This window comes from Hippoglossus hippoglossus, chromosome 10, assembly GCF_009819705.1.
Source record: "Hippoglossus hippoglossus isolate fHipHip1 chromosome 10, fHipHip1.pri, whole genome shotgun sequence".
NCBI classification, from domain to species: Eukaryota; Metazoa; Chordata; class Actinopteri; order Pleuronectiformes; family Pleuronectidae; genus Hippoglossus; species Hippoglossus hippoglossus.
The window spans coordinates 1,332,213-1,346,080 of record NC_047160.1 but is presented as its reverse complement, the minus strand read 5'-3'; the positions used below and the strand labels follow the sequence as shown (position 1 = coordinate 1,346,080).

At 39.9% G+C, this 13,868-nt stretch overlaps 1 protein-coding gene across 1 annotated transcript in view; it reads left to right on the top strand.

Moving 5' to 3' along the window:
- Nucleotides 1-4,402: 4,402 nt before the first annotated feature.
- Nucleotides 4,403-13,868, top strand: part of gfra3 (GDNF family receptor alpha 3) — a 64,447-nt gene continuing 54,981 nt past the window's right edge. Inside the window, exon 1 of the mRNA XM_034598803.1 lies at nucleotides 4,403-4,882. Coding sequence (XP_034454694.1) covers nucleotides 4,843-4,882 — 40 coding nt within the window. The 5' untranslated portion in view covers nucleotides 4,403-4,842. The remainder of the gene's footprint in view (nucleotides 4,883-13,868) is intronic.

The window sequence follows — 13,868 nt, the reverse complement described above, 5'->3', positions numbered from 1 at the left end:
TACAAATAATTATTGTATAAATTATAAATTATTTCAGAAGAAGAGGGGCTAAACCAGAATTCATTTACTGGATCCATACTGGCCAGTTTGTCCTGTAACGTCTTGAGACTTGTGAGGACCCATAATGCAGATGACACACAAGGGCAAATAAAACAAAGTCTTTAATTTGACCCATGGGTAGGTATAAAGGTTGGCAGTGAAATCAGGCAGACATACCCAAAATCATCTAGGCTGAAAGCACGGTCAAAAAACATATCCGTGTTTGAGAATCCATCCAATAAATGTGGAGGAATTAAATTAAAAAATGTCAGCCCCAAAGTGGCTTTTGAGGAATAATCACAGTAGCACCAGAGTCAGAAGAATTCAGTCTGTTCAGAGGTTTCAAGGCAAATCTATCAGTACGTGTTGAGATATTTAAGGTTGAATAGAAGTGGTGGACCAAACAGAACATTGCTGGTTGTAGATAACATGTATACAGTATACAATATACACATGCTATGTGGCCTATAATACAGTAGTGATGGAATTTATATGACATGGAGCAGTTAGCTTAAATTTTTATAACATGACATCATCGCATTATATGCACCATCTCTTAAAATGACCTACACCATCATCACCATGGAGTCCTGTTGGCCAGTGGCTGTATGTAACGATTTACTGCCAGTTTGGCAGCAGACCTCCATGGTGGAGACAGATGTGGTCACAAAGCACACCTTTATTATGATGTCACAGAGGTTGTTATTTGTTGTGATGTCACAGTGCTGTGCACCATATGTCATTCCCTGGAGAGTTGAGGCTCTCCACTGATTAGCTGAACAGCTTGTTGCCCAACAGGCCATGACGTTGAATGACCTCTGGGGGTGAACAGAGGGGCATGTAATTTGCTTGATGGGACAAGGTGGTAACACTTTTGTGTGAGCATGAGTGTGTATGTGTGTGTATGTGCATATCATTAGTATAATGAGCCCCCTGATTTTACGTTGAAATTTCATGTTGGCTGAAAAAGCGGTTCATACATAAAGTTACATTTTGCATTTCTTTATCTCCATGCCCTCCCTGTTGCTCGGCTGTCTAAGGAGCTGACCGATCATCTTGTTTCTCATGTTAACATTTTGTAAATGCAAACCCATAAAAACTCTGTCCCCTCTCAGCTGCTTCCATCACAAATCATAGGAATTGCATGTGATGAAACTGAAGCACACGTGATGGGGGATTGTCTGTGAGCATGTGTAATTGTGTAAGTGTTGTACATGTTAATACTATTTATGGCTGGCCACCCATAAAACTCTCTGCTCCCGCTCCTCTCTCCTCCATTTATACAATTATCCAGTCCAGCAGTGCACCTAATGGCCTTACACTATAGCAGCACACAGCGCCACACATGTTCTGCCCTAAATCCACACGCCATCTACACTTCCATCACAATGAAAAACCACATGCTGTAAGCAACAAGGTGTGAGCCAAAATGTTCTAACATTTACTCAAACTCAATAACATTACACACAAAAGCAGGTCATTTAAGTCTGTTATGTTTCATTATATTTTTTCTTTTTCTTTTGTGAAAAAGTTCTTAAAGTAAATTAGAATAAAGTTAAATATACACTGTATATTTTTCAATATACAATGTGAATAACTGCAAATGATTTATACTTAATGCATGGACCCTATGAGTAGTATCTTGTGCGCACACACACACACACCGTCAAACAAGGATTTACTGTACAGGCATGTGCTTGAACATGTGGGTGACAGACAGTTCTAGCGACGGTGTCACACTATTCCACAGAGAAACACTGACTGTAAAAATAACTTTTGTCTCTGTTCAAGAAAGCTCCACAGGGAACCTTTAACCATGCACAGCACCAGGCTGTTTCCCTGTGTTAAGGTGGAGACACTTCAACGTTATAGAGCAACACAACAGTTCCTACAATGAACACGCAGCAACAGTGACAGATAAAGTCCCTTTTAACATGAAGAAACCTCCGACAGAACCAGACCCAGTGGGGGGGGGGGGGTGGGGTGGGGTGGGGTGGGCATCTGCCTCAACTGGTTGGGTTGAGAGGAGAGGAATCAGGGGAAACAGAGAGAGAGTGTAGGAACAGTGGAATAAACTTTGTATTTAATCACTGTCAGACTGGCAATTGAAATGACAAAATAATAGTGATCTTTTAAGATGTAATATCAGCACCAATTATTTAATAATAGTAATAACGACAACAGTTAATGCTTAGAGCAGTTCCCTCAGCAGTAGGCTGGAGGTCAGTATAGGCCTTATCTCCCATTCTACTCTTACAGACGCTAAGAACTACAAGTGAGGCTGTATTGAGGGACCAGGTGATCTTCTTCGCGGTACACCTGGAAGCCAAGGTAATGTCATCTGGTTATATTGTTTCTCTAAGGGGAAACATTTAATTGAAAATAAAAAAAAAACTGAACTTGGAAGTAAAAAAAAATCACAGGTCATTCAGGCCTTTACGTTTTTACGACATTCCTGAATTTTGGCCACCGGATAACTTTAATCTGGTTTCATGGATACATTCAGATTTGTTTCATCTGCCAATGGAAGTCTCCACCCATTTCTTGTCATCTAAATCTATTACAATCTCTATAATATTCTTTAAATGTTTGTGTGTACACAGTATTTCAATGGCATTCTTTCACGATTTTTTGGCTTGCTGAGAAATGTGTAAATGAATCTGAGAAATGTGGACGTAAGCTAAATCACACCGGGTCAACAATTAGAAGATGATTATCCTTCACAGAGATTATGTGAAAGTTAATATAGCTGTCAAGTGATTTGAGTGGTTTTATTCAGCATTTATCCTGAAACAAACTTTAACTAATGGTTGTGTAGCATAATAAAAAAGAAAAGGTATATTATGAGAGGATGACTCATCTCTTAATGCTGCAACTGCTGAAGTTGCACCTCTGGGTACTTCTCAGAATTCAGTCCTCTGTATCCTGTTATTACAGACACGTCTGCATCCCCTCAACTCAGCTCTGTGAAGGTGCAGGGCTTATGGAAAATGGCCTTTGTTAAAGAACAATAACACATCAATATTGAATAAATAATATTATATCATTAAAAAAGTACATGAATTGAGCAACATGGCATACTGTTGAGAGACACACCTTTAAAAAAAAAACCATTTCTAATGTTTCACACATTTTAGTGTTCATTTTATTCCTTCTTTTTATTCAATTAAATGATATTTCTATAGTGCCAAATTGCAACATACATTATCTCAACGCACAAAATGATAGCGAAACCCAACAGTTCCCACAATGAGCAGCACTGGTGACTGTGGAGATAAAGAAAACTCTGTCACTGAGTGGAGGAAACCTCTAGCAGAACCAGACTCAATGTGGGCGGCCATCTGCCTCGACCGGTTGGGGTGAGCAGGGAAAAATGGGGAGGAGAGAGAGAGAGAGAGAGAGAGAGAGAGAGAGAGAGAGAGAGAGAGAGAGAGAGAGAGACTATGGGATGGGGAAGAAAAGTTTGTGACATGGAGTAAAATAAATGGGCAAAGAGACAAAGAGAGGGAGAGTGAGAAGTGCTCAGTGCATGATGGGAGGTCCCCCAGCAGTCTAGGCCTATAGCAGTATAACTAAACAATGCTTCTCACCTGTACTTTATGTTTCTTTTATTTCTGTAAAGCACATTGAATGGCCTAATGCCCTCTACAAATAAATGTACCTAAAGCTCCACGTCCATGGGTGACATTTTACTTATTAATGTATAGTTACAAGTACATGATTTTGAATGATTTTTTTCGTACTTACAGGCTTTTGAACATGGAACTTTCGGTTTTACTTTCCATAGAAGTTCTGTTTTTCAATGAATGCTGTGAACTCAAAACGTTGGGTTTATTGCAGCTGTTTGGGTTGCCTTGATGGAAAACAAAACGAGCTAAGAGATGCAACACAGAGCTGTGAAGAAATGCAAAGCAGTTGATTGTAAGTGCAGTGACTACAAGTATCAAGGTCTGTAGGTCATATTATCCCTCTGCTTAGGAGAATTTCAGATGCATGGAGAACTGCAGCTATTCTCAACTTGTCCTTTAAAAGACCAACATACTTCCCTGATTTTGTTGCAGTTTTGAAACAAATCTCTTTACTAATTGTGAGGATCATTTTGGCCGGAGACAAAAGTTTCAGAGGCCACTGTAACATTCTTCACTGTCTTTACATCACGCGACAGTGGGCTAGACTGATAAAAGAAACTCAAAGGACAGCATTGTAAGTGGTATCATCATGACGGCTCAGTTCTAATGACCTCAATACAGGAATTATTTTCATCCCTTGGTTTATTGTCCCCAAGGTGATGATGTGAAGAAGAGGAGGAGGAGGAAGAGGAGGAGGAGGAGGAGGAGGAGGGATACCACCAGTTAATAACCCCTGCCTCCCCTGTCTGACAGCATCATGAGCGCACAATGTGCGGGACCTCTTCACCAGCGGAGCCGCGTCGTGATGACTGTCCAGGGGCCGAGCAGCAGCCCGCTGACGCCTGACGTGTCCTCCATCCAGAAGCTGATTTCTCCACGCAGCGCGCCGTGAAGCTGGGCTTACAGACACTCACACACTGTCACACACTCGCAGCGCCTGTGTGTGTTGGCTCCGACACATTTATCCCAGGCGGCTCAGTCCTTCCATCTGGGGATTGAAACTTGAGGGACTTTACCGTGGCAGTCAGAGAACAAAAGGCGCACGGACGGACGGAGGGAGCGCGGTGAATGTAGCGGCAGGCTGGGTGTCTGTCTGCGGGGCGCACAGCGGTGCTGCTGGAACAAGTCCCGTCCCACGTCCCGTTTTACCCCCGGTGACACGCACACGGCAAACATGATTCTCCTCGGGACTGTGCTTCTTCTTTTCTTCTCAGGTACGTTCAGCAGTTTCATTATCAGTCTGCTATAACACATACATGATTCATCTGTTGGGAGACACGGGATCAAAAGCGCAGTAACACAAGTTATGCTGCAAAGAAATTCATCACACTTAGCCACAAAGAGAATTTCCTCCTCACTTTTATTCTCCACTTCCATCACTGAGAGGTGCAGGGTGAGGATCCACAGGGACGAGACGCTTTTTCTCTCCTCTCAACTTTTCAGCAGAGTGAAAAAAGCAGACGAATGTTACTGACTTTATAAGTTATCAATGGTAGGTTATGTATTTATAATTCAGTTTCAATTCAGAATTGTATTCTTATAAAACGTCATTTGGCTACGCCCTTCCAGCTCCAAGCTCAGAACTGAAACTTTAAAAGCAGCCCAGAAACACTCAGGCTGATCGGATGAATCCCAGCAAAAGCCAACATCAACAATTAGGTCAAGTCTTTGTTCAATCTGTATGGACAAAAAAATTACAAAAATACCGTGAGTTCGTCTTAAAATATTTTTTTATTTTTGAGTTATGGGTACTGTTTGATCCCATATTTTGCTCGATTGTACATAAAATAGCCATAAAGCATAGAAATAATTAGACAATAAAAAGTGACTTTGGGGAAGCCAATGTCCTGACAATTATGAAATTAGCAAATAGAATTTGATGGATGTATTGAACCCTAAAATCGCCTAAAATGTGTGATGTAGAATGAATTCACTGGGGAGAAAAAGGGTTATACTAGAAAATATGAGAGCGAGAGAGAATATGATTGTACATAGAACAAAGCCTTAAATATGTCCTCAGTCTGCTCTCATGACGAAGGATTAACGCAGCTCTTCCTGCAAACAAAAGCAAAAAAATCAGGCATAAAATGAATTGATTTGGGCACCTGTATTTAGGAATTTATACATAAAATAAAGGATTCTTTTTGATAATCTTTTTTCCAGTTGCTCACATTTATACACTTTTATAGATTTTTAAACTGTGTCCGAGAGGCAGTTTTTGGTTATGGTGAATACATGAATCATAGAAAAGGTTTCAATATTTTTACCTTCGTCCTTTCTCTGTGAATGTCCCTAGAACTTATTTTTGGTCTATAGTTGACCTTTTGTAATTGACTTGAGTTTTTCCCGTGTATTGTTTTTTAATGATGACAATTATTGACTGTTTTAAAGCGTCGTATGGATACTCATGAACATTAGAACCTATTAATTCCATAAATCATTTTGTGAATTCTGAGAAATACCCAGCAAAACTTGAAATCTCAAATGATTAAAGTAATATATTTTTTGAGTATTTGTAGGACTGAGGATACGTGCTTTTGCTATCAACCAGTCAGCTTTTTGATCATGACTTAGTAAATGATGAACTTATTGTTGGCTTTGGGCGTGATATTGTCCTGAGCATGAGCTAGTCCTTTTTCTCTTTGTATGATATGTATAGAGGTGATGTGTTCCGTAGTCAGAGCAATAAAATAATGACAATGAAAAGAAAGCATAAAAAGGGATTGTTAACAGCACAATAAACATAGTCTGGATCTTCTCTAAAGGGATGTTTACAGAAGCCTGAAACAGTGTGTTGTGCTCAGGTCTCTAACGACCATTTTGTGGTATTCCATGGCACACATCTGGGAGGGCAGTGTCACCAAAAGAGCAAAAGGGAGTTTCCACGTCAAAGACAAGTAGACTCAGGTCAACGTTTGAGGGTCTGTGATTCTTCATTACAGATGTAATAACATACATTCATGATAGTATATCTCAGTGTTAAGAAGCTGCTTTACCAAACCCAGACAAAGAAACAAAGACAGATTTTTGGTCTCCAATGTTGGGAGTGATCGTGACTGAACAGACTCCTGAAATACAGGTTACCATAGTCATAGGAATCAATAAACGTCTGAAAAACATTTCTGGTCGTCTGCAATAAAGAGGGTTGGGTGAAGCCTTCCTAGAACTGAAGATTAGATAACAGGTAAGACAACAGACTTTACAATCTGTGGGTAAATAGGGAGATTTGTTTGTGACAAAATATGAGAGTTATAATTTAGTACACAGGGAGAGAAGCAAATTTCTGTGCAGAGTTTTACCTATCTCCTTTCTGGTTTTTATTAGATTCTTAGAACTTTAGAATGTGAGAAGGCCTTTGATAACAATTTCATCCGAACATGGCCACGTATGGCTCTTACACTCAGATGCTTTTCACAGTTAAAGTCTGATGTTATGGTGAAAACATAACAAGAGCACATGGAGAAGTCGCCCGACATGACTTAGCACATGGAATCTCACAGGATGACAAATCAGTTTCAGTTTCTGGCGACCAAACCTGTCCTTGCTTGATGTGAACTTTAATTACACTGAAATGAATGAAATTGTCTTTATGTGTATTAAAGATGAAACACTTAAGATATATCAACATTTCTCAGACAAACACCCGCTCTGTAAGATAGGCTAATTTGATGGGTTGGGTTTGTGGACTTATCTGACAGTATTAGAATACAGTGGTTATGGTTCACTTTTGCCTGTATGTGGTTCCACGCAATATACAGCAATCCTGGATTTGTTGACATTTAGGTCTATTTTTCCCCCTCTTTTTTCAGTCTTAAATGTTTTGTTTGCGTTTGTATTTTTGTCATTGTATTGATACAGTGCTGTAGGGGCGGCTACAGCACTGTTGACACAGGTTGGTGGAATCACATCCAAAATACTAAAGATCAATATATATATGTGTTTTTTCCAATGAACACACATATCTGGATATGTATTCTCAGATCATCTTTTCTACTACATTTTTCAAATTACCTGAGCTATTCCACAGCCCTCGCAGGTGCCCCCTGGTAGCTGCAGAAGGACCTCCTAGTGCACAAAGACGACTTGGGAATTAGATCATGGCAGTGCGCTGGAAGGACTAATGACATTCCCCTACAGTGGCTTTATGTGAGCATGGTCTGTGCTGCAGAATGGCCCCACTGTGTTCATTAGCCATGTTAATGATTGTCCAGCTTGTAGTGACAGTGTAATGTTGAGTGACAGGCTCATATATCTCCTTGTCTCTCTGCGTCAGTTTCACCCAGCCTCCCCCTGCTCTCGCTCTCCCCCAAGGCTTTCAGGTAGTGTCTGATTTTTTTCTTTTTTCAGTCTCAATCTAAATTCCCCCTCGGATTCAGTGGCGCGTCAGAATAAATTGTTCAAGTCGTTCAATGAGGAAGTGCAGTCAACCAACGCCGGTGTGCAAACACATTTGGAGCAGTGGTGGTTGACGTCTTATCGGTGCACAGGCAGGTGTTTGTGTGTATTTTTAGGGGTTGGAGGGTGTGTGACAGGGCTCATTTTGTGTAGACGGCCCTAGTCGGTTTTTGAAGACCTATACTGATACCAATATTTTGGGAGAGAAGCTGCCCACAGGGAATATTTACCTTGTCTTTTGGATCTTATTAGTGTATATGCTTATGGTTCCCCTCAAAGAAAAAACTGTTTTCTCAATCATAAGCATGGAGTCAAAACAAACACATCCTTTTCTGTTAAAGTTACACTGAGTCGCCTTATTAAACAGCACATATTTTTGTCTGAAAACAAAAAGGACAAAAACAGCTTTCTTCTCCTTGGTTCAAAGTGTGTGGAGCTCTGTAATGCCACATATTGTTCACCATTTGACAAATTTGAAAAAATAATTAAAGAGGAAAATTAGAGCTATCTTACCAACTGTTAGTTTAAGGGTTAGGGTTTATCAAAGACATATTTACCACTTATTGGTTAAAACTAACAACAAATGTAACTGTAACAGAGTGGTTTTTGGTGTAGCAGTATGTTGAAAAATAATATCATTCACTCTTACTTGAACATTTTTAACTCAAGTATCTTTGCTGCATTTCATTAGTGCTGCAAAAGTCATATGGTGAAGTTATGATGAACCATTTGAGCCAAATCAGCAGCTACAGCAGAGAAGAAGCTGCTGCTTTAATGCACCACCTGGCACTCGTAAAGTTTCCCGAATAAACGTCATAAAATAAATATAATGTCATGTTGCGTCATCAATAGGTGTTTGCTGGGCTGGGCTGGGCTAAAGGCTTTATGCTAAGATATTTTATGGTTTTTAGTTCTGACTTCAATGTTCTGTGCGGCACCTTTCTGCTGTGTTTGATAATCAAGTTGTTACTGAGCAGTTCATTCAGCTCAGTGTTGGAAAACCTGGACGGAAATAGTAAACCCAGACAGACTGAGTAGACTGCTTAAATTTTACATTGCAATTATAATAATAAATAATTTGTGCATATGCCCCCTAAAAAGTTGAGTGCCAGGTATGACAAAAGAAAGAGACATCACAAATCACCCTAAAACTCTATGCTTGGCCAGTTAAGCCATCTTGCAGCTGCTGAAATGCTGCATGCTAACAAGGTGCAACATTTCTGATATTTGTTCTTGTCTCGTCAAATTTGGATCACCCTTTTTAATAAAATGAAAATCTATGCAAACTTATATATTGCTGCATAAATAGTAATATGTTTGTCAAATTTAAGATATTCTCCCATCCAAACACACAACCTCCACTTATGGCACAGAAACACACACACACACACACACATGCACACAAAACCATGCCAGGTGTTTCAAACTGTAGGCTATCTTACCATGGTAACACACCTATTACTGATGATTCCACAGCACTGCAGGGGTGTGTGCTGTGAACAACAGGAGTCCTTCCAGTGGGAAGAGAGAGAGAGAGAGAGAGAGAGAGAGAGAGAGAGAGAGAGAGAATGTCTTATCTGTATTGACCTCCAGTGACAGACAATGATATCTATGAAGAGAAATGAGTCCAAAGAAATGAGCATCATAAACCTGCTTTGATGATAAGTGTAAAAAATGCGAATAGAAGAGGTGATTGTCCCAGGTCAAAGGGAGAGAAAAAGAGAGTGTGAGAGAGAGAGAGAGAGAGAGAGAGAGAGAGAGAGAGAGAGAGATGAAGAGTGTGTATGAGGCGAATAGACTTGGTAAAAGAAGTGAGGAAATCCATCTTCCTTCTCCTGTCACATCCAGTGAAAAATGAGCAACTTATGTGGCCTCCATCCAACTGGTTCCATCTGATCTGGGTGCAGAGGTGTGTGTGTGTGTGTGTGTGTGTATGTGATACAGTTCTTCTCAAAGGGAATGGTGTATCCAAGGGGAAGTTTGGAGGTCTTCTGCGTGTTTTGTTGATAACCAGGATTTGGAACTCAAACACAGGGGCGGCAGATGGTGTGTTGGCTTCTGCTTCCTTGGCTGTGTGTGTGTGTGTGTGTGTGTGTGTGTGTGTGTGTGTGTGTGTGTGTGTGTGTGTGTGTGTGTGTGTGTGTGTGTGTGTGTGTGTGTGTGTGTGTGTGTGAGAATTAGATTGAGTGCCGTGTGTGTAAGAGTATTGGTGTATCCTTACCCAAACTCAGTGTCAGGCATGCCTCAGTGGTCCCTGAAGATACCACTGCTCTCTGCGGTCAGAGCCTGGACTGATCCCAGGTCAGCCATGGCCTGACCTCAGGCCCATCTGCTATCATGATGACAGATGTGTCAGAGACTGGCTTCAGATCTGTGGCTGGACCCACAATCCCTAGTTAGACTTTCTGATAGACCTCACTCCTTGTTGGCAGGAGGACCTCTGCCAGAAATTTTGTTCAGTAATTCAAATCTAAAATATGTTTGGTTATACACTGGACGAAATGTGTTTTGATCTTGGCTTCTTCTTGTCTCATTGTAGAAGTAACGGCAGTATTATTTCGTCCAAGTTTATTTCTAAATGTCTCTAGCATAGCAAAGCCATCCTACAAGTTTTCACAAATAAATTGGTTTTACAAATTAAAGAAGGTAGAAAAGTACAAGACAGAAGGATCAATGGCTCTGAAACATGAAACAGGAAAAATCTGACAATGGGTTGTGAGTTTAACAACTAATAAAAGCAACCCAGCGGCCTGGGGTTATAGCATGTTAAAGACCTCCATATGTTTGAAAATAATTATTTGATATGATGTATTACTAAACCATATAGAATGGCAGAAGAGTTTGTAGCTGCTGCAGAAGAGTTTATAGCTGTTAATGGGTGAAAAGCCTTCTGTCATAGCCACCTTCTGGCTATATCACACTGTCCCCCAAGCCTATTTACAAGAATGTGCTTTCTAACTGACTCTAATCAATTGCTGGGTGTTGTACTGTTCGCTCTTCGAATGAAAATTAATGACCCTACATATTTTCACACCTTTGCACACCTGGCTAACTATAGCAAAGAGTGAGTGGGATTGGGGAATCATCTCCACAAAGTTACAAAAACAGCTGGACGCAGCCCCTCCACATCCTGCGGTTGCAGACATCTTTGACTTCCTTTGAATGCAATGGATAGTCTAATCTGAATGGTGTTAGGTATGTTACAGACTTTGTTGTATGTCATTCACGATCTGTCCTTCATTTTTTTCAGCTCTCTAAAGTCACTTATAAAAGCAAAAATGCAAATAAATACTACACGAAAACAGCATCAGAAAAAACACTGTTACAGTTTTATACAAAATAATTGTTATCACAGAGCCCACACAGCTTTATTGAATGTCAGTTAAATGGGAATGATAAAAAAAACTAAATGTGGAAAATTGGGAATATTTAGGACCATGAGCATTTGAAACTGGCAATCTGGTGAGTGGGTGTACAGGTGCCTTTAGTTCAGTAGTAATACTTGGTCATTTGTGGTCTGATGCATGTTCAGGATCCTGACGATCCCACTAGCTTAAAGCCTGGGCGTGTTTGCCGCTGAAAGAAAGCGATCTCTGGGTTACATCCATTTCGTATCTATGCTGGAAGAATAATGATCACAATCATCTTACCTGGGGCTGCTAGAATTGCCATAGTTTCTTTAACACAGCAGGCTCAGTGCAGAGCTAAAAGCTGCTAGGGTAAATTTTGGCAAGCAGAGCTTTCTGAACCTTAAAGGGATAGTTCATCCAAAAATGAAAATGTACTCATTATTTACTCACTACTATGCCAATGGAGGGACGGATGAAGTGTTTAAGTCCACAAAACAGAGTGTGGAGTCTCAGGGGGTAAACTTTGTTCGAGCAGAATCCAACTATACATAAACAGTGATGTTGATGTTATTGTCTGTATTGTTCTAATCTTTATTTTTTTTAAATGTATGCTTCTTAATTTTTGGTAATTTCTCCCCTGTGGTATCAAAAAAATGCTATAGAGTATTTACCTGGGTATCGGTATTGAGTTTTAAATTCTAGTATTGTGACAACCTTATTTTATAGTAACTTCTATATAGAGAACTATATTGTGAGCTCATCAGGAAAAGAAAAAAAAAAGCTTTTGGACACTACTCTGCGCATTTTCTCTGCATCAGTAATCACGTCATTGCCACAGGATTATTTTGTACAACAACAACAGCGTCGGCCAGTGGAAAAAAACCCAATACATTTTAAATGTGTATTTTACACTTAGTATCAATACTTTTTGTAAAAAAACATGGTGAATGATCATCTTTAAACGTAGAAATAAACTTGTTTCATGTAGTTCGTGCTGTGATGTGCTGCTCGGCTTGTATTTACATTGATAAGACAGGTTGGGCTGTTCCTGCTGCCCTCGCTCCTCTCGTCTCTCCACCACGAGTGGTATATATTAGTCGGTTGTACACTATTTTTCATGATGCATTATGGGAAATAATGAGTGCACTATATAGGGTATAAAAATTGTCACTAAACCTTCAAACACCACTACAAAATGGCAAACTCACTATATAGTGTGCTATATAGTGATGAGAGAGTGATTTCAGACACAGCCAAGTTGTGATCTATTTAACATTTGGGGATTGACAATTAACAAAAGAAGAGAAATCCTCAACGATACTTTCAGGAACTGACTCTCTAAGTGTTAGTTCTGTAATGTAAACAGAAATTGTTTTGATGTGTAAGTGTTTAAAGGAGGTAAAAATGACATGGATCACTACTTGGCAGAAAACACAGACTATTCAAACATGAATTCAGGTTGCCAACAAAAATTCCAAAAACTATGTCCTAATGAGGGCTCTCATTTGGATACCCTCTATGTCTGTACCATGGTGGACCTCTTCCTGCAGGTCTTGGCTGATGCCTTTTTTGTAAAAGAAAAAAAAATAAGAAAAAAGCAGTCCCACTCAGCAGGAGTTAGAAAATTGGGAGACATTCATCACAGTCTGAGACCTTTGCAACTATTCAGACATGATCCATTATTTTGCTCTTTGATCATAATTACAGCTTCTCTATTACCTCAGTCTTTCATAAACAAGGAAGGGGGGGGGGGGGGGGATGAGAATGTCGAGGCGTACTGATTCAGAGTCTCAGTGTTGGACTTTGCAGGTGACTCACTGATGGACTTTTATACAAATTACTGTTAATTTAATGTGAAAGAGCACCACGTTGTGACAATAAAGTGCCAGAGAGGGGAACCAGAAGTCAGCTCATATCAGTGATTTTCTGCAAACTGCTCCACATGGTCTTGCTACTACACATTTTTAGAGATATTAGTTGACTTACCCTGGTGTTACATAGCTAATTTTACCAATACGATGACGTTTTTACTCCATTCAAAGGTCACCCAGACTCTGAAACTTCAGCCATCAGCCATAATTGGACCCTTATTTGGAAATCAATGAAAGCTGCTTGAAGGGTTTTAGTGTGGCATTAAGACTGAGATTTTGTAAAATGTTATATAGTTGAAACTCATGTTCTTTGGTTTTCTGACCAAAAATCATCAATGGCTGTGATTCTTAGTTAAAAATTGACCATTTTGGGCCTTTCGCTTGTTTCATATTATGAAGTATCCTCATGTTCGCTGTTTTCAGTAATAAAAAAAAAACCCCGTAGATAAATTCAGGCCAACCCTGATTACATGATACCTTTCCTATGTATTTATTGACAAAAGTACTTTTTGAGGATTGGCAACACCTTGAAACTCATCCTGTTTCTGTGAGAGCCCACCAATCACAAAGGAGGAGTCCTCATC